Below are 25,776 nucleotides of genomic sequence, written 5' to 3'. Positions count from 1 at the left end.
TTACTGCAGAAGACCAGGGGCAGTTCTTCTGAAACTAACACCCCCTTCCCCCAAGTATATCAGGATGTGCTCATAACAGCCCACAAAATGCATCAGCTGGTGGGCAGGATTTCAATCTTTATTCTGATGAGGCAAAGGAATGTGATGTTTCATGCTTTGTCTTATCTGCTGATGGAGAATGGATTTCTCTTGATGATGCCGAGTTGCAAGAACATTTGCTGATGTTGACAACATTGGGAAAGTATACACCAGTCTTGTGCATTTGGATCAGAAGAGGGCAGCAAGGAAGGAAGGAAGGAAGGAAGGAAGGAAGGAAGGAAGGAAGGAAGGAAGGAAGGAAGGAAGGAAGGAAGGAAGGACCCAGTGGATCAGGGGACCACACAGCCCTGCCATTCGACTTCAGTTACACCCTGCGCAGAAGGTGATATCCCCCCCCCCCAATTCCAGATCAGGAAACTGAGTGGACAAAAATCTCACCCAGCCATTCATGATCACTCTGGAGATGTGTTTGTGGTGGACCAGAGACTCTCCTTGTCCATCTCAACCAGATCTGAAGAAGGGAGGGAAAGTGAGGGAAAGAGGTGGGGCTTCATTAGCTAACACAATACACTCAAAGTAAGAGGCGCTGTGGAGAGAAGAAGCAATGGCCACATTTTGTAAAACGGATGGGCAGAACCAGCAGCACTCTTCCTAGCTTCTTACTTTCTCCTTGCCTAGCATTACTCTCCTCCTCCTTGCTAATTTCCACTTCATAGCAGCTGGATATTTTTCAGTCCACAGTGGCTTCAGGTGAAAGAGATCTTTCTGTACTTCTGTGTTCTGATGCAAAAGATCTCGGTGTATGATTGTGTTGAACCATTAGGCTTCCCTTGTGCTGCCAAGAGTCTCTCACCACATGCCATTGCCTACCTACCAGACTATAAATGACACATAAAGACCAGCTTCCCACCCAGGCGTAGCTCAACTGGAACTCTTGAATAAGGAAGAATCAGCAGCTCAGAGAGAGAGAGAAGCTGAAAAACCAGGTGAGTTATCTCCCCCCTTCTGATCTCTTTGACTCTCCATGCTGGCCTTTGAATTTCAGCTATATCTCCAAAGTCCTATGCGGCCTAGGACCCTTGTACCTATGGGACCGCCTCTCCTGGTATGCCCTGTGGAGGACCTTAAGTTCCACAAATGACAACACTTTGGAAGTCCCAAATCACAAGGTGGTTAGATTGGTCTCAACTAGGTTCAGGGCCTTTTCAGTACTGGCCCCGACTTGGTGGAACACTCTGTCACAAGACACTAGGGCCCTGTGGGACTTGAAATCTTTCCACAGGGCCTGCAAGACAGAGCTGTTCTGCCTGGCCTTTGGCTTGGACTCAGTTTGACCCTTATGTTTCCCTCCCCTTATGGTTTTGATTTATGGGCTACTTTTAAAATGAGGCTGCATTTTAAATTGCATTTTAACCCATATTTTAATAAACTAGTTTTTGTTTGTTTCTTTGTTTCTTTCCCCCTATTATGTTTTATTGTAATTTTATTGGTGTTAGCCGCCCTGAGCCCAGCTCTGGCAGGGGAGAGTGGGGTATAAATAAAAATTTATTATTATTTATTAAAGTGAGCAGCACACTAACAATGGGGTACCTTTGCATCTCATGGACCAGCTCCCCAACAAATCAAAGAGTTGATAAATCTATAAAGTGAAATGCCTTGATCTTGAGGATTTGTAACTCCTTACTTTGTTCTATCACCGCGACGGAGTGAGCTCCCGTTGCTTGGTCACTGTTCCTGCCAACCTAGCAGTTCGAAAGCTCATCAAAGTGCCAGGAGATAAATAGGTACCACTCCGGCGGGAAGGTAAACGGCGTTTCCGTGCGCTGCTCTGGTTCGCCAGAAGCGGCTTAGTCCTGCTGGCCACATGACCCGGAAGCTGTACGCCGGCTCCCTCGGCCAGTAAAGCAAGATGAGCGCTGCAACCCCAGTCACGACTGGACCTAACGGTCAGGGGTACCTTTACCTTTACCATGACCTTTACTTTGTTCTGTGTGGATGAGATAATGTGTGTTATACTTGAGGTTGCAAAGCACAGCACCTGCTCTCCTATCCACTTAAATCTCCCTTTGTGTAGAGATTTCCAAAAGGGATACATGACAAATCTGAAGAAACCTGAATTGCGTAGGCTGTTTATGTTGGCCAGATTTAACATGTTTCCCTCGGTGGTAGTGAGAGGAAGATACTTAGCTATCCCAGAATCAGAGCGTCTCTGTAAATGCAGAAAACAGGAACCCGATACACTAGAGCATATATTCTGTTCCTGTGATTTTGGCAGTCACGCCAGAAAACAATTATTTGAGGCCCTAAAATTGAATAGACAGAGTTTTACACAACCAACTGTTCAGGACCTGCTGGCGGACAGCGATGACCAAATTACTTTAATAGCGGCTGAATTTTTAAATGCTGTCCATGAAGAGAGAATGGGCCATGATAAAGAGACTTGGTGGTTTTTAATGGTAGGTGATGTTGCTGTGTTGTATTATATTATCTATGTACATCGAGTTATTTCCTGGAGTTAAGAATAGGTCTGGGATAAATTGTGTTCGCTGAGCCCGAATTTTGTACAGTCTGTATATGATGTCTGTTTGTTAATGTGTGGTGTGCTATGCCTAATAAAGGATTTTGAATTGAATTGAAATAATGAGTGTTTTTTTCTGTTAGAAAGAAAGAGAACGCCTTGCCTCCTGACCGATGGAGAGAGGAAACTCAGCCTAGCAATTGTGTGTTTTGTGTTTTCTGTCTCCAGAAACAGATGCAGCCTTCCTCTGACCCCAGGCTCAGCCTCCTTTGCACCTGCCTTCTTCTCATATGGCAGCTCTCCTTTGGCTTCGCAATGAAAATAAAAAAAGCAGAAAACCCCTACGGTCCCAATGGTAAGGTAACATTTCATCTCGGAGGTGGTTGATGTCTCCTTAGAGAAAGAGCAGCTTCTGGCAACATTAGAAAGCCAAGTGTAGATCCATTGGCATTTTTGCCCAGTCTCTCGTGTGCCATTTTGGGTTAAAGCATTAATTCCAACAATTCCAGCTAGTCTTGAATGATGCGTATTGTGTTTCATCAGTTTCCAAGGGTAAACTGGTTTAGTAGTATTTATTTCCTAGTAGTTTTTATTATTGGTTGAAATAAGATTATCTATTGCTGTTAGTCTCCTTAGCTTCCCCTGGCTGGAAACTAGGCAGGTAAATAATTTAATACAATACAATGAAAATATTATATGTCATATTGGACACCAAGAAAGTGGTGAACCCCGTGACCTGGGATGTCTTTGAGGCCGTTCAATTTCCCTTTGACTTTTATGGCACCCCAAAGATACTGTATTTTTAGGTGTATAAGATGAGCTGGTGGTGCTGAGGGTTAAACCACAGAGCCTAGGACTTGCCGATCAGAAGGTTGGAGGTTTGAATCCCCGCGACGGGGTGAGCTCCCATTGCTCGGTCCCTGCTCCTGCCCACCTAGCAGTTCACAAGCACCTCAAAGTGCAAGTAGATAAATTGGTACCGCTCCGGCGGGAAGATAAACAGCATTTCCATGCGCTGCTCTGGTTCATCAGAAGTGGCTTAGTCATGCTGGCCACATGACCCGGAAGCTGTACGCGGCTCCCTCTGCCAATAAAGTGAGCTGAGCGCCGCAACCCCAGAGTCGGTCACGACTAGACCTAATGGTCAGGGGTCCTTTTACCTTTATTGACCCAAAAATGAGGTTCAAAATTTAGGCTCGTCTTATACACGGGTAGTGCTGAGGGGGGAATCCTGAAAATCGCTCACCCGCTGGAACACAGCACACAACCACTCACATCGTAGCTGCCTGATTGCCACCATTAGCCCTCCTGCTTGCTGCTGTGGCAGCCAATAGACAGCTGCCCTTGTCACAGCAAGCAGGAGCATGATTGGCGGCCACTGGCCACGGTGCAGAAACCACCTATCAGCTCCCTTATTGCTGCCAGCGGCCACCAATCACGCTCCTGCTTCCTGCGACAAGGTCAGCTGTCTACTAGGTGCCACAGTGGCAAGCAGGAGAGCTAATGGCGGCTGTAGTGGTTGGGAGTTACTCGTGCGTAATCCTGCTCCGTTTGAGCATCAGATTGCCTGGTTAAACCCTCCGGACTGCGCAGCCCATATTTGCGTGGCTGCCCTTAGTCACTTGTAAAATCTGTCTGTGGGCGTTTCTTAAAGTGTTGCCAACATAAGAGTTGTTTGACGCCCAATCGTCTCCTCCTCTCACTGCGCGGGAGTCTCCTGCGCAGGGTGGGCGTGGGCAGCGGGGTGCCTGGGCTCTCCTCACTAACTTCCAACGAAGAGTCCTGGAGCCCATGCACCTCCCTGTCCCGTTGCTCTCCTGGATCCCTGGTGTTACACTCATTCTCTTCCCCTTCTACCCGGCTGCGTCTCCCTCTAGTGCTTGGACCTTCCCCTGCAGAATCAGAGACCCTCTCCTTCTCCCGTGCCTCTGATGGCAGTTCCCTGACATCCACCTCCCTCCCAGGGCCCCCTTCACTCCCCCTCCGACCAGGGGGCTCTATTGCAGCCTCTTCTCTGGTCGGCGAGCCAAGGAAACCCCGGAAAGAGCTGTCCTCCTCATCTGTGGGTGTGAACACCTCTTCCCACCTGCTAAGGTTCCCACCCAAGGAATGACTCTCCCACTCCGATTCTTCTTCAGATTCTGAAAACCCTTCGAAACTCTCTTCCTCCTCTGTAGTGCCGAACTGTTCTTCCCAGAATTGCCCTAAGGGCTTGGGTTTATCTGGGAACCGTCGGTGGAACACTTCCACCATATGCTCGTCGTCAACTGCCTCTGCTGGCACCCACGTGTTTTCCGACCAGGGCTCTCCTTCCCACGCCACCAAGTACTGCACCTGCCGCCCTTGCCACCTTGAATCCACTATCTCTGCGGCCGAGCTCTGGTTTTCCCTCTCTTCTACCTGTGGTTGTGGCAAGACTTCTACCTCCCGCCCCTCGAATTCCTGCCCCTCTCTGTGTGGTGAGAGCAAGGACCTGTGGAACACGGGATGTATTTTCATGTTGTTGGGCAAGCTGAGCTTGAACGCCACTGGGTTTATCTGTTGTATAACTTCAAAAGGACCCAGTCTTCTGGGCTGCAACTTCTTGCACCCTCCCTTAAAGGGTAACCCTTGAGTGGACAACCACACACGATCCCCCACCCTAATGGTTTCCCCTTCTCTCCGGTGTTTATCTGCTTGCTTCTTGTAACTGGCCTTGGCCCTATCTAGGTACATCTTGAGCTGTTGATGTAACGCTTCCATTTCTTCCACAAACTGCTCAGCTGCAGGCACACTCCAGCTCTGTTCCTCATTGCCCGGGAATGCCCTGGGATGACACCCATAATTGGCCAAGAAGGGGCTCATACCGGTGGACACATGTTCAGCATTATTGTACGCAAATTCTGCTAGCGCTAGTTTCTCTACCCAATCATTCTGCCTTTCGGTAACGTAGCAGCGTAAGTATTGCTGGAGTACACTGTTTGCCCTTTCCGCCTGCCCATTGGTTTCTGGGTGTCTCGCTGTCGAGAAGCTGACCTTGACTTGCAGTAGGCTCATGAGCTTCCTCCAGAACCGGGAAGTAAATTGTTTTCCGCGGTCAGATAAAACCCTCAAGGGGGCGCCATGCAGCCTGAAAATGTGTTCTACAAACAACCGTGCCGTTTCTTCCGCCGTCACCGCATGGGAGCAGGCGATAAAGTGGCACATTTTGGTTAGCAAGTCGACTACTACCATCACTGCTGTTTTTCCCCTCGATTTGGGCAAATCCGTCATGAAATCAATTGACACCACCTCCCAGGGTTTGTTTGGCGTGGGTAAGGGTTCCAGCAAACCTGCTGGCATCGTGCGTTCCCCTTTGGCCCTCTGGCAGCGGTTACACCCTCTTACATATTCGCGTACATCCTCCCTCACCCGTGGCCACCAAAATTGTCGGGTCACCAGCATCATGGTTTTGTGTTGCCCAAAATGCCCCGCTGTGGGGGTGTCATGTAGTTGCTTGAGTACCCTTCTTCTTAGAGCCTCCCCCGGTACGTACATCGCCCCCCTGTAGTACAACACCCCTTCCTTCTCTTCAAACCCCTCTGGTGCTCCCCTCCCCTCTTGGAGTTCCCTGATTTTGGTCTGGGCGAATTCATCGTCCCTAGTAAGTCCTGCCAGTTCTCTCGTGCCCACTAGAGTACCCCTACACATCCCTCGGTCCTCAGGTATGACGTGGCGGGTCTCCGGCGGCCCCTCTCCTTCGAAGTACTCTGGTTTCCATGAGAGAGCGCCTGCTCTCACGTTTTGCTCGCCGGGCACATACTGGATTTTGAAGGAAAACTTGGAAAACTCCTGCGCCCAGCGAATCTGTCTCTGGTTGAGCACCCGTGCTGTCCGCCAATATTCCAAGTTCTTGTGATCTGTACAGACCTGGATCTTATGCTGCGCCCCTATCAGCAGATGGCGCCACCGACGAAAGGCGGCGTAAATTGCTAGCAGTTCTCGGTCGTACACGGTGTAGTTTTGTTCCGATTTGCTCAGCTTCCTCGAGAAAAAGGCGCACGGTTTCCATTCTTGCTGGTTCAGTCCTGGCTGCAACAGAACCGCCCTGATGGCTCGGTCTGACGCATCCGTCTCTACCCTCATTGGTTTCTCCAAATCCACATGTAGTAATTGTTCCTCCGACGCGAATGCGTTCTTCAATCTTTCAAAGGATTGCTGGGCTTCCTCCGTCCACACAAACTTTCTTTTACTACTGAGACAGTCCGTGATTGGGGCCGTCAAGTGTGCGAAGTTCCTGATGAACTTCCTGTAGAAATTGCCAAAACCTAGGAACCTCTGCACATCCTTTCGTGTCTTTGGGGTCTTCCACTCCAATACTGCTTGCACCTTGCTGGGGTCCATAGCTAAGCCTTTGTCAGATAACTTGTACCCCAGGAACTCCACCTCTCGGGCATGAAACTGACATTTCTCTAGCTTGACCCACAACTGGTGTTTCTGCAAACGTTGTAGCACTTCCCTGACATCTTTCACATGTTGCTCCTCATTTTCTGAATAAATCAAGATGCCGTCCAGAAATGCCACACAGTTCTTGTAAAGCAGAGACCCCAAAACGTGGTGCATGAATGCTTGAAAACAGGCGGAGCCTGACTGTAATCCGAAAGGCATAACGAGATATTCAAAAGCCCCCAGGGGTGTGAACATGGTGGTCTTCCATTCATCCCCCTCTCTCATCCGGATTAAGTTGTAAGCCCCCCTCAGATCTAGCTTGGTGAAAATCTTTCCCTTCCTCACTCTCGTCAAAATGTCATCAATTCTGGGCATTGGGAAAGTTACAGGTTCTGACACCAAATTTACCCCCCGAAAGTCCACAACCAGTCTCGGTTTATCAGTGTCCTTTTTGTCCACAAAAAATACTGGACTGCCCCCCACTGCCTTTGACTCTCTTATAAACCCTCTCTTTAGGTTCTTGTCGATAAAGTCCCGTAACTCCTTCATCTCCCTGTCTGACATGGCATACAGCTTACCCACAGGCAGCTGAGCCCCAGGGAGCAAATTGATCTGGCAATCGAACGGCCTGTGGGGTGGCAGTCTATCCGCCTCCTTTTCACTAAAAACCTCCTTCAGATCAGCATATTGCGGTGGCACCTTCCCTTTCCCCTCCACTGCAGTGCTTGCCACTCTGGCTATGCTCATCCTTGGCGTTTCCCCTCCTAGGCAGTGCTGCAGGCAGTAGTCAGACCCAAAGCTGACAGTCCTCTGATGCCACGCCACCACCGGATCATGTTGCGCTAACCAGCTCATCCCTAATATTATTGGGGGACCCGCTAATGAGGCAACGTGGAAGGCTATTGTCTCTGAGTGCTTAGACACTCTCATTCTCATCGGTGGGGTCTGGTGGGTAACTCCCCCCCCCCCGATCAGCTCCCTCCCATCAATGGTGGTGACTTGCAGCGGTGCATCCAGAGGTAGCAGGTGAAGCTGATGCTCTAAGGTAAAGTCCCTGCTAAAGAAATTGCATGAGCTTCCTGAGTCCAGCATACCTTGTACCTTCACTGGGTGCCCATTTGGGAGTTCAAGCACCACCTCAATGGCAATTGCTGCTCTGGGAGAATCTGGTTTGGGCACATTCATTGGTTGTTGGCTCGGCTGCTGTGCCCGCTGATTGGCAGCCAAGCATTTCCGTTTCCCTGCTCCGGAGTCTGGGGTTCCTCCTCCTCGCCCCCCACGGCCCCCACCATTCCTTGCCAGGCCTTTCTTTGTGGGCAGACTCTGGCAAAATGTCCTGGCCTTTGGCAAAGGAAACATTTCTTGGTCGTTTTAACATCCTTTCCCTCCCTTTTGCGACTCTCGCTGGCATTTGAAACTTCCTGGGTGCGCGCACCGCCTATTTCCATTGGCTCCGCCGGTGGGGAAGGCTGCCTAGGAATTCTAGGAATGCGGTAGTCATGACAACGCTGCTCTCTCCCTTCCCGCCTCTCTTGAGCCCGCGCTTCCTGTCTTACTCCAATCGCAAGGGCTGCCTTGGTCAGCTGGTCCATAGACTGTTGTCGGGGAGCGCGCGAAAGCTCATCTTTGACCGTTGGTGACAACCCCTCCTCAAATAGCATTTGTATGGGTTCCGAGTCCAGCTGCCACCCCAGACGATGAACAATCATGGCAAAATGTGACCAATAGTCTCTAACTGACCCTTCTCCCTGCTTACAGCTTAGCAGTTCCCGTTTGGTCACACTCTGTTGCCCATCGCTACTGAACATAGCATCCATCGCCTGAAAGAATTTCGATAGATCCTCCATGGCGTCATTCTGCGTCGCCATAAGCGGTCGAATCCACTCTCTCGCCCCGTCCTGTAAGTGCCCGACAATATAGGCAACTTTGGCTGCGTCATTTTCAAAATCATTTTTCTGCAGCTTCAAGGCATATTTTATTTCTGTTCTAAACGCCCCATACTCTTGAGGCTTTCCCCCAAACTTGTGCACCAGTCCCGGTACCTTCCTTGCTATGGGGGTGGGTTTCCCCTGAGCATCCAGCGACCGTCGTTCGTCCAGCCTCGCTGTCAGGATGGCTATGTGCTCTTCCAAATCGCGGTTTCTCTCCTCCAGCGATTGCCCTCCAGCCGCCCCTCCCGTGGCTCCTGCTCCTCCGGTCTTACTCATGATGCCCCCTTCTGCTTGTTGCGCACGAGCAACTTTCAGGGACAGACAGATTGCTGTAGTGGTTGGGAGTTACTCGTGCGTAATCCTGCTCCGTTTGAGCATCGGATTGCCTGGTTAAACCCTCCGGACTGCACAGCCCATATTTGCGTGGCTGCCCTTAGTCACTTGTAGAATCTGTCTGTGGGCGTTTCTTAAAGCGTTGCCAACATAAGAGTTGTTTGACGCCCAATCGTTTCCGCCTCTCACTGCGCAGGAGTCTCCTGCGCAGGGTGGGCATGGGCAGCGGGGTGCTTTGGCTCTCCTCCCCCCGCCCACAACAATCAGGTGGCCAATGCCGAAAATTGCTCACCTGCCAGAACAAAGTGTTTTTAAGTGGCGATTAGCCACTTGATTGTTGGGGAGAAAATGCCAAAAATCGCTCACTCCTCAGAACCAAGTGTGAGCCCAAGATAATAAGCAGCAATTGTAAGCAACACGAGTGGTTGTGTGCTGTGTTCTGGTGGGTGGGCGATTTTTGGCATTTCCCCCAAATAAACCTCCCCAAAAGCTCAATCCCCTCTTTTTTCTCAATTTTCAGGCCCCCAAAAGAGGGGGGGTCTTATAGATGGAAAAATACAGGTATTTTATTTCCACTGTTTCCTGTGCTGACATGACCATGTTGAATGCTAATGTTCTCCTTCTCCATTACCTCAAGGCTGCCTCTGGGGCTGGACCAGAATAAAGGGAAGCTGCTATCGAATCTTTTCCGACCCTTTGAGGTGGCATGAGGCAATGGTAAGAGGGGCCTCTAGGTGCTTTGAGTGGGTCCAGAAAAAGCAAGGGCACAAAACACAAGATATTCTTGAGAGTCTCTGCAGAAGACATGTTATGAATCTCAATCCCATGGCCATGTTTTTTATCCCAGGAGGCCATCTTTTGCATCTCAAGAGCTGATGAGATGTCATTTATGGATATGAAGTGAAGTTTTCCTTCAGTAGGCCTTGGGCAACCAGCTCAGTTTATCAGTTTATCTTTCTTCTCAGATTCAGATGAGGCTGAGGAAGCTCAGGACCATTGCCTGGAACCACTAGGGGGCTGGATGAAGGCCACTGAAACTCAATCCTGGAAAGGTTCTGCGGGATAGTGATTGGATAGATATGCTGTTCATAGGCTGGAAGTAGGCAGGCCTTCTTTAAGATGGCTTGAGATGGTGGGCTCAACATCCCAGAAAAGACCCATTGGCCCCAAAGGCTGGAGTACTTACTCAGGTTTGAAGAAGGCTCCAACATGTTCTGCTTTCAAATGAGCCTCCAGGGACAGGTAGGTTCATAAATGATGCCCATTTGTTGGGAATAGCATGGAGAACCCAAAGTACGTTAGAGAGAGTCAGAACAGCTTATGCAATAAGGGATGAGGCAAGCAAGATCCACAACAGCCACTGAACACACATTTGAAGAACATGGCATTCCCCCAAGAGTCCAGGGAGCTGTAGGTTGCTGTCCTCAGGGCTACAGTTCCCATGGTCCTTGGGTATAAGCTACATGTTTATTAAAGGTGCTTGAAATGTGTGGTGTGGGAGTCATTGAAGCCCACCAGGAAAATAACAGCTGTGTGAGCACCCTGAGGGATGCCATTTGATGCACCAGGTAGTTGGCTTGCTCAGCTCTGACCTCAAGGCTGCCTTGTCTAAATAAATAGGAATGATGTTCCTGCTATGGTAGGGCACATCCCTGGCATTCTCCTACCATGTCCTGATTAGCCAAGCTCATCCAAATAGAATGGGTATTTTGCCAGGTACTGTTCCTCCTTCCGGGAAGGAATATATTAACAGATCAACACAGCTACCTGCACTTTTTCATCCTTTCAAGGCAAGGCTTTCAGTTATCCTTGGGGACAGGTTGGCTGTTGTCTCCAGCTTCTGCACAAACATAAAATGACCACTACACCACCGGACATTGTCCAAGCATGCTGCATGATGGATCTGGCAGCCTTAAAAGTGCACATGCAATTCATTAGATGGGCATTGTAATGGGAATTGGGGGTTGCTCGTGCGTAAGTTGCCGCCACTCTCGGTGAGGTTGCCTGGATAAACCTTTCCCTGGCTGGACAGTCCTGATTCCGCGTCTGTCTCAGTCACTGGCAGAATCCGTCAGTGGGCATTTCCTGAACTTCTTCCAACATAAAAGTTCCTTGACGGATAGTCTCTGCCTAGCCTCCCTGCGCGGAAGTCTTCTGCGCAGGGTGGGTGTGGGCAGTGGAGGACCAATGCTCTCCCCGCTGGTCTCTGGCGAAGAGTCCTGGAGCCATCCCTCCGAAGCCCGCCTCTGCCCCCCTTTCTCCCTGGTGTAACGCCGATTTCCTTCCCCGGTCACTGAGTCCCCTCTTTTCCTGCTGGGACCTTCTCCGGCATCACTCGGGAGCCCTTCCTCCACTCCTGACTGCAATGGCAGTTCCCTGACAGGCATGATGGGGGGAAATTTGGCTTTGAAGCACATCTTAATGAGAGCAACTCGATTTGGAATGTCCTGAAATAACACACATCAAAACAGAGGCATCATTTGAAATTTGGTTCTCCCCAAAAATATTTTGAACAAACATACATACACTTCACACGACATGCAGTGTACGTGAGTAAGATAAGCAAGTTAGGAGGCATGCACACACAGACACCACAGAATTTTGAGGGGCCCCGGGCACATCCTTGAAGATTTGTGGGGCTCTTGGCCCCCTGCCCAGCAGTTGGCGCCACTGTATTAGAGGAAATCGTGGGTAAAGTGTATTCTTGAAAATAACACCCAAAGCTGCAGTATATGAGGTGAAATTGCAAACAAATGTTTTAATACTGGGGCTATGTCCACTCAAATGCTGCTCATTTCTCCCGAGAACTTTTCTTTTTATAAACAAAATCACAAACTGAAAGTGGAGAATCTAATTAAAAATCAGACAATGAAGAAACTGAGCGAGACACAAATGGGGATATTGCACCGTGCTGGATCTCAGTTGGCCCAACAAAGCTTGCATTTCAATCAGTCACATGTCCAGAGCTGGATTTCCACGTATTGCGACTGCACTATTCAACCTTGAGCCTGACTTTGAGGAGAATTCAAAGTTAAGTGTAGCTGCATAAAACTCATTCTTTTTTCCACCTCTCAGAAAACCTGCCGTATATTTGACCCGACTTCTGAGCTTGTCTCTATCCATGATATGGAAGAACTGCGTACGGTGTCTGACATGCTTCTAATTCCAAACATACTACGTGTCTGGATTGGATTGAAAGGCAATGATAAGGTGAGTCTCCAAGGCCTTCTCCTCCTCCTCCGTCAGCACTGTTGGAGCTGATAGTAAATGAATTCAGTGGGAAGATTCTTCTATGGGGCTTCCCCAGCTGATGAAATGCTACGAGAATGTTTTCTGGACTCAACATACTGGAGGCCAATACAGTCATGGTGGTCTCCTGGCTGATGTCTTGCAACTCAAATAATGTTGTCTGTGGTTCTTTTGGGTGGAATCATCAAGGAGTGTGCTGTGTCTTGGAAGTGTCTCCTTGTGATCTGTTCTTTCTAAAGAACATCCCACCTCTCTTGTCCCTACAGGATAGAAATTGGAAGTGGACAGATGGCTCTGTTGCCGAGTTCCTACCGTGGACTAAGGAAGAACCTATAAGTAGAAGCAGCTCATGTGTCTACTTGTTTCGTGCAGAAAGTAAGGAGTTCGCTCTCAGGGCTGGTACTTTGGAGCTGCCATGCTCAAAGCAATGCGGGTTGCAGTATTTTCTTGATTTCTACTGCGGGTGTGCGATGTGCTCCTTGCCTGCTCTTAGGCCAAGAGTGAAGGACTTCCTTTAGAGCCCTTTCATCTGTTTGGTAGAGATATTTCCAAGTTGCCTTGCAAGAATCTAGCCTTCCCAAGCATAGCTGTCAACTTTTCCCTTTTCTTGGGAGGAATCCTATTCGGAAAAAGGGAATTTCCCCTAAAAAAGGGAAACGTTGACAGCTGTGTTCCCAAGGTGGCTCAGACTGACAGGGAACACCATCCTAATCCCCTTTGCTTTCCACTCAAGGTCCTCCCCATAGATGCCACCACCCGCCTTGGCCAATTTAGTATTGGATGGGTGGCTGGGTTTCTTCTGAATGGGAGAAGAAGAAAGGACATTCTTTGCAGGCACCATGGGGTGTGGGGGTGCATGTGTTTTGAGGGTGTGGGGGTCCCAGCAGCAGCAGCATGCCAAGGAGCCCCTGATATCATTCTGCCTAAGCTCATTTCTCTTTTCCTTTCCAGTTTTTTTGAGATTTAGAGCTGACGATTGCCAATATCTCAAATCCTATATTTGTGAACATGAGCCAGCATCTGCATCCTCCTGACCTGTTCGCTCTCCCTGGCTGACCCCATCAAATCTCAGAAGCTTCCATCCAACGCTGTCTTTCTACCTGCAACTTTTTCAGAATATGAAAACATCAGAGGTGCCCTTCTGCCCCATTCCAGTGGCCCAGCTATTCCAGCGTCCTGCTCTCACAGTAGCCTGCAATAGATCTAATTGAATCCTGCAAGTAGCAAGAGCCCCCTTCCCTGGGAGCCCAGGATGAAGAAACTTGGGGTTCACCAACATCAGGCGGACAACAGCCTCCCCTTCCCTAATAGATGCCTCAGCCCATTGTGAATTTAAACACATGCCCCTGAAACAAGAACCAATTACTTTCCTTTATTACTTCCTGCCCCTCCCAGCTGACTGGTCTCCAAGAGCCTCATTCAGATTGCATTTAGGACATTCAACTGGTCTCTTTCACTGTGCAAAGAACCAATGCACTTTTATGGCAGTGTCTTCTAGAGCCCTGGGAAGGGTGGAGCCTTAATGAAAGCAATCCCTCTGCAGAGAATAAATGACTGTTTGCAGGTGCGGCTTGAATCCAAACCACACCTGCAAAAAGACAAAGTGGGACTTGCAACCAGCCCCCTTGCAGCTGTGCTCTCAGCGCAAAGCAGCTGCTTGTTGCTGAAAGGGTGTCTCCAAAGGGGCTTCAGTCCAGCACTAATTAGATGAGAGAAAGACACACACCCCCCTTGGCAGCAGTAGGACGTTCCCAATGGGGTTTGCTCTTAGCACTGATCAGTGGTGAAGAGGAGGGCCTCTGTGATGCACTTTCCAATCTGTAAGAGAAATCTACGGGGGAAATATGTAATGCAACCAATTCAAGGAGCGCTTGCTGTCCCCACTCCTGCTTGCAAAGGATTAATTAGGAGCTCACTTTCAGCTCCCAATTGTCCTGTTGTCCACCCCTAATGTTACACAGAACCATAAAATTGTGGAAGTGGAAGGGACCCTGAGGGTCATCTAGGCCAATCACAACGAAAACATCCCTGGCAGGCTGTCATCCCACCTCTGCTTTCAAACCTGCAAGGAAGAAGAATTCCCCACCTTCTGAGGGCGTCCATTCCACTGTCAAATAGCTCTTACACTCAGAAAGTTCATCCTTGTGTTTAGCTGGAATCTCCTTTTTTTAAACCTGAATCAATTGAGGATATAGTTGGGAGGGGAACAGCCTTGTAGGTGCCCCATCCCTCGTATAATATATATAAGATGATGGGGACTGATGGCAACAGAGGCACTTCCAGAAAGAAATGTCACAACCATTTTGAGATGCCAAGAGATCTACTGGGCAATGAGCAGAAGAACGAATCCTCATTCAGTGCAGATCCCTGACCTTTTTGTCATTCTGATGGGGAAGCATAACTTTTAAAACATGTACCTGCCTCTACAAATATGCTGCAGAAATAAATACTCCTATATTGCATCAGCCTCAGTGGTTTCTCTGTCATTTGTGCACCCACTTCAAAGCGCTGGCTAAGACCTTTGAAACGTTGGCAATATGGTGCCTTGAAGGCAATAGACTCCTCTATAAGCTTTGATATTGAGATGGAGGCATCTCAGGGAGTCTCCCCCTTACTTCCTGGTGCAACTGGACTTTCCGTGACCCTTCCACTCTGCAGGGAGGTGGGACCGATTCGTATGGTCCGCCCCCGCCACTTAATGGATCCAGGTGGTTTCCAGAGAGTGGTAGGGGGTCTTTTATTCACATGTTGATGGCCTTTCACCTGATTCCCTGGTGGCCCGCTGGAATGTGGAGTTAACCAGGGCTATCGACTGTCTTGCTCCGATGCGCCCTCTCCAATTGCATTATTTATATATGTTTGTTTGTTTAGTCGTTTAGTCGTGTCCAACTTTTCATGACCCCATGGACCAGAGCACGCCAGGCATACACACACACACACACACACACACACATAGATTTTAACAGCAACCATAGCAAACAGTATCCAGCAAGCCATAGTGTCCGTTGCTAAGAATGACCAAACCAGTTTTATAAAAATGAGACAAGCAGCAGATTATATCAGATTGGTATGGCTTTGATAGAATTAAACAAAAGTAAAGATCAATTCCTAACTTTATCATTAGATGCTGAAAGGGAACGGTATATGAAGGCAGCTTTCAGTAAATTTTGATTTCCTTTGGACTTTAAACACCAATTGAAATATTGCATGACTCACCAACATCTAGAATGAAAGTTAATGGCATCCTGTCTGCTACTTTCCCACTGTCTAGAGAAACAAGACAAGGATGTCCACTTTCACCTTTGTTTTTTAAGATTTGCCTAGAATCCATGGCCTCTGCTATTAGACAACATCGTGAGATCTACGGAGCAGATCACAAGATAGCTGTCAACTTTTCCCTTTTCTTGCAAGGAATCCTATTGAGAATAAGGGAATTTCCCTCAAAAAAAGGAAACGTTGACAGCTATGGATCACAATTGGTTTTATTTGCTGATTACACACTTTTGCTTATTTTGAAACCTCAGACTGCTGTTCCTATGTTGATGAAAACAGTAGAATCATAGAATCATAGAATCATAGAGTTGGAAGAGACCACAAGGGCCATCGAGTCCAACCCCCTGCCAAGCAGGAAACCTTTGGTAGATGCCTTTGGTAAAATATCAGGGAATTCTATTAATTGGTCCAAGTTGGAATTTGTGCCAAGAGGTGAACATTTGATGACGCCCTCTACTATGTGGGACTATGGCACCACACTCACCTCCACCTCAGATCCCTTGCACCACCCTCCCCCCTAAGGTGCACAGCCCTGAGGTTATTTAATTACATATACCTTGAAAAGCAAGATGTGGCCTTTGAAATGCACTGTTGGGGGTTGAACACTCTGTAGCTCTGCTACAGAAGACTGGAGGCAGTTCTTCTGAAACTAAACTCCTCCTGGGTATATCAGGATGTGCTCATAGCAGCCCACAAACAGCATTAGCTGGTGGGCAGGATTTCAATCTGTACTCTGATTAGGCAAAGGAACATGGTGTTTCATGCCCTGTCTTATCAGATGATGGAGAATGGATTCCTCTTGATGATGCCAACTGAGTTGCAAGAACATTTCCTGATGACGATGACATGTGGGAAAGTATGCGCCAGTCATGCATTTGCGCATTTGGATCAGAAGAGGATAGCAAGGAAGGAGGATAGCATGAAGGAAGGTGCCATTCTGGCCGGCACCTTGGGCCAGGAACAGTTTTCATGCCAGAGTGATGAAGTTCCGAAGAACAGATCTCACTCCTTCATGTTTGGTTGATGCACAGCTACATCTGGCTCTGAAAGGAAGCAGCTCTCCAGGCTTCTAGCCCTACTGGAAGAGGGTGGGGAAACAAATCTGGAGTCTTCTGTCTCCAAAAGCAGAGGCTCCACCACAGAGTTATGCCAACCCCGGAAGAGCTCCTTGCCTTTCATCAAGTAAGAGGTGTTCACTGACACTGCTGTTATAGCAAGCACCTCACCTTTAAGGCAAGCTCTGACCACTGTCCCACAATCCCAGAGACCCGGTGGATCAGGGGACCACACAGCCCTGCCGTTCCACTTCAGTTGCACCCTGTGCAGAAGTTGATCTCCCCCCCCTCCCATTCCAGATCAGGAAACAGGACAAAATCTCACCCAGCCATTCATGATCACCTTGGAGATGTGGAACAGACACTCTCCTTGTCCATCTCAACCAGATTGTCTCACTCTGAAGACACACACACACCCCACTTTTCTTCCTTAAAGTGAGGGAAAGAGGTGGGCCTTCATTAGCTGACACAATACACTCAAAGTAAGAGGCGATGTTGTCTTTGTCCATGGAGTTTTCTTGGCAGGGATACTGGAGTGGCTTGCCGGTTCCTGCTCCAGGTGGATCACGTTTGGTCAAAACTCTCCACTATGACCTGACCATCTTGGGTGGCCCTGCACGGCATAGCTCATAGCTTCTCTGAGTTATTCAAGCCCCTTCGCCATGGCAAGGCAGTGATCCATGAAGGATCCATGGTGACAGCAGTCATGAAATTAAAAGATGCCTGCTTCTTGGGAGAAAAGCAATGACAAACCTAGACAGCATCTTAAAAAGCAGAGACATCACCTTGCCAACAAAGGTCCGTATAGTTAAAGCTATGGTTTTCCCAGTAGTGATGTATGGAAGTGAGAGCTGGACCATAAAGAAGGCTGATAGCCGAAGAATTGATGCTTTTGAATTATGGTGCTGGAGGAGACTCTTGAGAGTCCCATGGACTGCAAGAAGATCCAACAGATCTATCCTTAAGGAAATCAGCCCTGAGTGCTCACTGGAAGGACAGATCCTAAAGCTGAGGCTCCAAGACTTTGGCCACCTCATGAGAAGAGAAGACTCCCTGGAAAAGACCCTGATGTTGGGAAAGATGGAGGGCACAAAGAGAAGGGGACGAGATGGTGGGACAGTGTTCTCCAAGCTACCAGCATGAGTTTGACCAAACTGTGGGAGGCAGTGGAAGACAGGAGTGCCTGGCGTGCTCTGGTCCATGGGGTCATGAGGAGTCATATACGTCTGAACGACTAAACAACAACAAAGAGGCAATGTGGGGAGAAGCAGCAATGACCACATTTTGTAAAATGGGTGGGCAGATCCAGCAGCACTCTTCCTAGCTTCTTACTTTCTCCTTGCCTAGCATGACTCTCCTCCTCCTTGCTAATTTCCAGTTCATAGCAGCTGGATATTTTTCACTCCACAGTGGCTTCAGGTGAAAGAGATCTTTCTGTACTTCTGTGTTCTGATGCAAAAGATCTCGGCGTATGATTGTGTTGAACCATTAGGCTTCCCTTGTGCTGCCAAGTGTCTCTCACCACAGGCCATTGCCTACCTACCAGACTATAAATGACACATAAAGACCAGCTTCCCACCCAGGCGTAGCTCAACTGGAACACTTGAATAAGGAAGAATCAGCAGCTCAGAGAAAGAGAGAGAAGCTGAAAAACCAGGTGAGTTATCTCCCCCTTTCTGATCTCTTTGACTCTCCATGCTGGCCTTTGAATGGCAGCTATATCTCCAAAGTGAGCAGCACACGAACAATGGGGTACCTTTGCATCTCATGGACCAGCTCCCCAACAAATAAAAGAGTTGATAAATCTATAATGTGAAATGATTTGATCTTGAGGGTTTGTAACTCCTTACTTTTTTCTGTTTACCTTTACTTTATTCTATCTGGGTGAGATAATGAGTGTTTTTTTCTGTTAGAAAGAAAGAGAACGCCTTGCCTTCTGAGCGATGGATAGAGGAAACTCAGCCTAGCAATTGTGTGTTTTGTGTTTTCTGTCTCTAGAAGCAGATGCAGCCTTCCTCCGACCCCAGGCTCAGCCTCCTTTGCACCTGCCTTGTTCTGATATGGCAGCTCTCCTTTGGCTTCACAATGAAAATTAAAAAAGCAGAAAACCCCTACGATCCCAATGGTAAGGTATCATTTCATCTCGGAGGTGGTTGATGTCTCCTTAGGGAAAGAGCAGGTTCTGGCAGCATTAGAAAACCAAGTGCAAATCCATTGGCATTTTTGCCCAGTCTCTCGTGTGCCATTTTGGGTTAAAGCATTAATTCCAACAATTCCAGCTAGTCTTGAATGATGCGTATTGTGTTTCATCAGTTTCCGAGGGTAAAATAGTTGTATCCCTTTCTGAAGAGGTGAGTTTTAGCCACTGTGATCCATGTGCTGGTCTTGGTCCAGGCTAGACTACTGTAATGTGTCATGTGTGGGTCTGGCCCTGTAGACTGTTTGGTTCAAAATGACAGGATCCTGTTCTGTATACAGCACACAGCTTCAATAGCACTTAGATTGTACCAGTTTTAATGTCTTCCAGGGCACTTCAACCTTCAGCCCCCCTGACTTTAACCTTCAGGCCCCTGAATGGGATGGACCTATGAAATCTGTGGACTTGTTTGTGCCTGTATCCTCTTCCTTGCACACGGACGTTCCAGTTGGATACTGGTCTGTCCACCATCTTCATCTGTCAGTAGGTCTTTTCTGAGGTGGCTCCACACCTTTGGAACCCGCACCCTCAGTATAGTTGCAGTGACCAGCTACACTTTTCAGAATCATTCTGGGTCTAGTAGTATTTATTTCCTAGTGGTTTTTTATTATTGGTTGAAATAAGATTATCTATTGCTGTTATTCTCATTAGATTTCCTTGGCTGGAAAATTGGCAGGTAAAAAAATTAATACAATGAAAATATATGTCATATTGGACACCAAGAAAGTGGAGGACCCCATGACCTGGGACGTCTTTGAGGACGTTCAATTTCCCTTTGGCTTTTATGACACCCCAAAAATATTTTATTTCCACTGTTTCATGTGCTGACGTGACCATGTTGAATGCTAATGTTCTCCCTCTCTGTTACCTGAAGGCTGCCTCCAGGGCTGGAAAAAAGAAATGGAAAGCTGCTATCATGGCTTTACCAACCGGCTAACATGGCACGAGGCAGTGGTAAGAGGGGCCTCTAGGTGCTTTGGGTGGGTCCAGAAAGAGCAAGGGCACAAAACACAAGATATTCTTGAGAGTCTCTGCAGAAGACCTGTTATGAATCTCAATCCCATGGCCATCTTTTGCATCTCAAGAGCTGATGAGATGTCATTTAGGCATCTGAAGTGAGGCCTTGGGCAACCAGCTCAGTTCATCAGTTTATCGTTCTTCTCAGATTCAGATGAGGCTGAGGAAGCTCAGGACCATTGCCTGGAACCACTAGGGGGATGGATGAGGGCCACCAGGCTGAAACTCAATTCTGGAAAGATACAGGTTCTGTGGGATAGTGATTGGATAGATATGCTGTTCATAGGCTGGAAGTAGGCAGGCCTTCTTTAAGATGACTTGAGATGGTGGGCTCAACATCCCAGAAAAGACCCGTTGGCCCCAAAGGTTGGAGTACTTACTCAGGTTTGATGAAGGCTCCAACATGTTCTGCTTTCAAGTGAGCCCCCAGGGACAGGGTAGGGTCATAAGCAACATCATTTTATCAGGAACAACTTGGAGGACCCACCATACCTTAGAGACGAAGTGAGCAAGATCTCCAACACCCATTGAACACACATTTGAAGAACACGAACTTCCCTTAAGAATCCTGGGAACTGTAGGTTGCTGTCCGCAGGGCTACAGTCCCCATGGTTCGTGGGTAAAACCTACATGCTCTGAATGTTTACTGAAGGTGCTTGAAATGTATGGTGTGGGAGTCACGGAAGCCCACCAGGAAAATAACAGCCGTGTCAGCACCCTGAGGGATGATATCTGATGCACACAGCTAGTCTGCTTGCACTAATCGGAACTCAAACCTGTCCTGTCGCACGCCTGCCCTGTCAGATCAACAGCAGAGATGAAGCAGTGGAACAAGCCCATTGGGTGCCTGGGGTGGCGCACATGCCCTGCGTCCAGAGGCGGGGCCAGCTGGGGCAGGACTCTCTGCTGGGCCTCCGAGGAGTCTGCATGCCTCCTCCCACTCAGGCACCCCACAGCTGATGGGGAGGTGGTGGGCAGACCATTTGGGGCAGTGTAGAACCTGCAGGCAACCAAGCCACCGCGTCACTCCCAGGAGAGACGCATAGCTCAGGTGCGCTGCAGGCCCCGCGGTGAATGCCGCCCGGCATTTTGTCACCCGCCTCAGTGGCAAAGTGTACTGTATTTTTCGCCCCATAGGACACACTTTTTCCCCTTCAAAAATGAAGGGGAAATGTGTGTGCGTCCTATGGGGTGAATGCAGACTCCTTGGCTTCAGCGATAGCAACGCGAAGCCTCCGAAGCCTGCGCTCCGGAGGCTTCGCGTTGCTTTCACTGAAGCCAGGAGAGTCTGCTCTTTGAGGCTGGCAGTGGGGGAAAGCAGCGCTTCCCCCCCATCGCCAGCCCCAGAGGATCGGGGGGCAGCAGAAAGGCGCATGACGCCTTCCCCCTGCTCCCCGACCCCGCTTTGAGGCTGGCGGTGGGGGAAAGCAGAGCTTCCCCCCATTGCCAGCCCCACAAGCTGGGTCAAAAAGCCCGCAGGAGCCACTCAGCCTTTAAGGAGCACGCCGCTCTTGGGTGCTTTTCCCCAAGGAAGGAGAAGGGACTGGCTGGCTGAGTCAGTCCCTTCTCCCTCCTGTGGGCTTTTGCGGGAGATGGGAGAATTCCCCCACCTCCCGCAAAAGCACCCAGAAGCCACGCGCTCTTTAAAGGCTGCGTGGCTTCTGCCGGTGGGGGAATTCCGCCACCTCCCACAAAAGCAGGGGGAAGGTCTTGGAGTAGCGCACAGGCTGCATGCAGCCTGTCCGCTGCTCCCAGAGCTGTGGGGGGGGAATCATTTTTTTCCCCTTGATTTCCCCCCCCCCCTGAAAACTAGGTGTGTCCTATGGGCCGGTACGCCCTATAGGGTGAAAAATACAGTATTATTAAAAATAACACCTCAGACTGCAGTATATCAAACAATATTGCAAACAAATGTTTATATACTGGGGCAATGTCCACTCAAATGCTGCTCAGTTCTCCCGAGAACTTTTCTTTTTATAAACAAAATCACAAACTAAAAGTGGAGATTCTAATTAAAAATCAGATAATGAAGAAACTGAGCAAGACACAACAGGGGATATTGCATCATGCTGGATCTCAGGTGGCCCAACAAAGCTTGCATTTCAATCAGTCACATGTCCGGAACTGGATTTCCACGTATTGCGACTGCACTATTCAACCTTGAACCTGACTTTGAGGAGAATTCAAAGGTAAGTCTAGCTGCATAAAACTCATTCTTTTTTCCACCTCTCAGAAAGCCTGCCGTGTATTTGACCCGACTTCTGAGCTTGTCTCTATCCGTGAAGCAACAGAACTGGTTTCATTGGCTAAAGACATTAAAAGATCGATGGAACTAAGTGTCTGGATTGGATTGTCAGACAAGGATGGGGTGAGTCTCCAAGGCCTTCTCCTCCTCCTCCTCCTCCGTCAGCACTGTTGGAGCTGATAGTAAATGAATTCAGTGGGAAGATTCTTCTATGGGGCTTCCCCAGCTGATGTCCTCGAAATGTTATGAGAAGGTTCTCTGCACTCAACATACTTGAGGCCAATACAGTCATGGTGGGCTCCTGGCTGATGTCCTGCAACGCAAATAATGTTGTCTGTGGTTCGTTTGGGTACAATCATCAAGGAGCGTGTTGTGTCCTTGGAAGTGTCTCCTTGTGATCTGTTCTTTCTAAAGAGCATACCAACTCTCTTGTCCCTGCAGGATGGAAATTGGAAGTGGACAGATGGCTCTGCTGCCGAGTTCTTACCATGGGCTGAGGGAGAACCTAATAAACCTGGCATCTACTTATGTGCCTCCTTGTTTCGTGGGGACGGTAAGGAGTCCGCTCTCAGGGCTTGTACTTTGGAGCTGCCATGCTCAATGCAATGTGGGTTGCAGTATTTTCTAAATTTCTACTGAGGGTATGAGATGTGCTCCTTGCCTGCTCTTTGGCCAAGAGGTCGTGAGTGAAGGACTTCATTTGGTGCCCTTTCATCTGTTAGATAGAAATATTTCCAAGCTGCCTTACAAGAATCTAGCCTTCCCAAGCATAGCTGTCAACTTTTCCCTTTTCTTATTCGGAATAAGGGAATTTCCCTTTAAAAAAGGGAAACATTGACAGCTGTGTTCCCAAGGTGGCTCAGACTGACAGGGAACACCATCCTAAACCACTTTTGCTTTCTACTCAAGGTCCTCCCCATAGATGCCACCACCCGCCTTGGCCAATTTAGTATTGGATGAGTGGCTTGGTTTCTTTTGAATGGGAGAAGAAGAAAGGACATTCCCTGTGGCCACCGTGGGGTGGGGGTACATGTGTTTTGAGGGTGTTGGGGTCCCAGCAGCAGCAGCACGCCAAGGAGCTCCTGGTGTCTGCTGTTGACTCTGCCTAAGACCATTTCTCTGTGTTTTTCCAGGTTTTGAGAAATTTAGAGCAGAGGGCTGCAGGAACGTAGAGTCCTATGTTTGCAAACATAGGCCAAATTACGCATCCTCCTGACCTGTTCGCTCTCCGTGGCTGATCCCATCAAATCTCAGAAGCTTCCATCCAACGCTGTCTTTCTACCTGCGCCTTTTTCAGAATATGAAAATGTCAGAGGTGCCCTTCTGCCCCATTCCAGTGGCCCAGCTATTCCAGCGTCCTGCTCTCACAGTAGCCTGCAATAGATCTAATTGAATCCTGCAAGTAGCAAGAGCCCCCTTCCCTGGGAGCCCAGGATGAAGAAACTTGGGGTTCACCAACGTCAGGAGGACAACAGCCTCCCCTTCCCTAATAGATGCCTCAGCCCATTGTGAATTTAAACACATGCCCCTGAAACAAGAACCAATTACTTTCCTTTATTACTTCCTGCCCCTCCCAGCTGACTGGTCTCCAAGATCCTGATTCAGATTGCATTTAGGACATTCAACTGGTCTCTTTTACTGTGCAAAGAACCAATGCACTTTTATGGCAGTGTCTTCTAGAGCCCTGGGAAGGGTGTAGACTTGAAAGTCGGTTAATGAAAGCAAGCCCTCTGCAGAGGAGAAATGACTGTTTGCAGGTGCGGCTTGAATCCAAACCACACCTGCAAAAAGACAAAGTGGGACTTGCAGCCAGCCCCCTTGCAGCTGTGCTCTCAGCGGAAACCAGCTGCTTGTTGCTGAAAGGGTGTCTCTAAAGGGGCTTCAGTCCAGCACTAATTAGATGAGAGAAAGACCCCCCCCCCAGGCAGCAGTAGGACGTTCCCTATGGGGCTTGCTCTTGGCACCGATCAGTGGTGAAGAGGAGGGCCTCTGTGATGCACTTTCCCATCAATTTGGAAGGGAAATCTGTGGGGGGAAATCTGTAATGCAACCAACTCAAGGAGTGCTTGCTATCCCCAAGTCCTGCTTGCAAAGGATTAATTAGGAGCTCACTTTCTGCTCCCAATTGTCCCATAGGATTACCTGCTCCACACCTAACACTGGATCTACTGGATAATGAGCAGAAGAAGGAACCCTCCTCTGCAGATCCCTAACCTTTAAGTCATTCTGATAAGGAAACTGTCTATAATGTGTGCATGCCTCTACAAATATGCTGCAGAAATAAATACTTCTATATTGCATCAGCCTCAGTGGCTTCTCTGTCATTTGTGCAAACACTTCAAAGTGCTGGTTAGAGCCTTCAACACGTTGGCCTTAAGGGCAATCTACTCTTCTATAAGCTATGAAACTCGTGGAAGCATCTCAGGTAGTCTCCCCTTCAAGTATCCCCAAAATCAGAACTGTATTTGGGAAGCCAGTGGTGCCTGTCGAAGCTTCCGTTGCGACCGAGCTGAAATGGCTCTGCTCCACGTCATATCTTTGGACTCCATCAACCTCTGCTCCGATGGTGATTAACAACCTAAGCCTTTAATGAGGCTTCAGGCACACTCCCATTACGCAGAGTATCCAAACAGCAGCAGGAGAGATAAAAATATGTGCTACATCACTACGTTTATTTCTACCTACTCAGGACAGAAAGAATATGCATCTGCTCTCTGTGAGAGTCAGTGAACAACTGAAACAAAGAAACAGGAAACCAGTAACATCAACATCCGTCTCCCGTGACTTCCAACAGTCTGGAATGTCAGCAGTCTTGTGACTCCAAAAACTGCACAGGGGCACAGGAACAGAAATCTAACAGTGCCTTGGGAATAGGCACTGCTCTTTAGATAGTGGAAGATAGCTATCATCTCTCAGTCTCCTCTTTTCCATGCTAAACATACCCAGCTCCTTCAACCATTCCTCATAAAGCTTGGTTTGCTGTCAGGTCATTGTTTATTTCGTTGACATTTGATGGGAGGGCGTTCCACAGGGCAGGTGAGGATGAGAGAGAGAGAGAGAGAACTGGCTGCAGACATGCAGAGAAGTGAATTTAAGAATTGAAAAATGAGAATTGGAGAAGAACCAAAATGGAGAGGGGCCCCCCCATCCCTACCTGAGGGGGCTACTGTACATTTGGGCCTCCCAGCTCCATGCTCACATTCATGTTCTCTGCATTTTCAGAATCTTCCTTGAGCACAGTTGTGCTGGGCACATGGGTAACCCGTGAAACGTGGTCCAAGACTGGTCCAGAATTCGAAGGTTCTGCTAGGAGTCAGTCCAACAGGGCCAAGGCAGGACATGAGTCAGGAAACCAGGCAAGGACAGGTACAGGATCTCAGGCAGGATCTGCCATACAGCAATGTTGCTCCCACAACCTGGGGCAGGGTCCGAAGCCTTTTATCTCTGTCGGTCCTGATCCCCCGACGACTCTGTCGGTCCTGATCCCCCGACGACTCACCTCCTTGTTTCAC

At 48.7% G+C, this 25,776-nt stretch overlaps 1 protein-coding gene across 4 annotated transcripts; it reads left to right on the top strand.

The window, feature by feature from the left end:
* The first annotated feature begins 967 nt into the window (after positions 1-967).
* Positions 968-24,569, top strand: LOC310687022 (ovocleidin-17-like). Of its 4 annotated transcripts, none has more exons than XM_083461647.1 (6): positions 968-1,025; positions 2,786-2,912; positions 19,877-19,956; positions 22,253-22,387; positions 22,706-22,817; positions 23,398-24,569. In XM_083461647.1, the coding sequence occupies exons 2-6, from the start codon at positions 2,792-2,794 to the stop codon at positions 23,478-23,480; spliced, it is 531 nt and encodes a 176-aa protein (XP_083317773.1). In that variant the 5' UTR covers positions 968-1,025; positions 2,786-2,791; the 3' UTR covers positions 23,481-24,569. The 4 variants fall into 4 exon arrangements, with proteins under 4 accessions (XP_083317773.1, XP_083317771.1, XP_083317774.1 ...); XM_083461645.1 differs by lacking the exons at positions 968-1,025; positions 2,786-2,912 and adding exons at positions 18,130-18,462; positions 18,804-18,930; XM_083461648.1 differs by lacking the exons at positions 968-1,025; positions 2,786-2,912 and adding exons at positions 18,359-18,639; positions 18,804-18,930.
* Positions 24,570-25,776: the final 1,207 nt, after the last annotated feature.

The sequence above is a fragment of the Podarcis liolepis genome, assembly GCF_965112155.1.
Source record: "Podarcis liolepis genome assembly, chromosome: 10".
NCBI lineage: Eukaryota > Metazoa > Chordata > Lepidosauria > Squamata > Lacertidae > Podarcis > Podarcis liolepis.
This window is presented reverse-complemented; position numbering and strand designations above follow the sequence as displayed.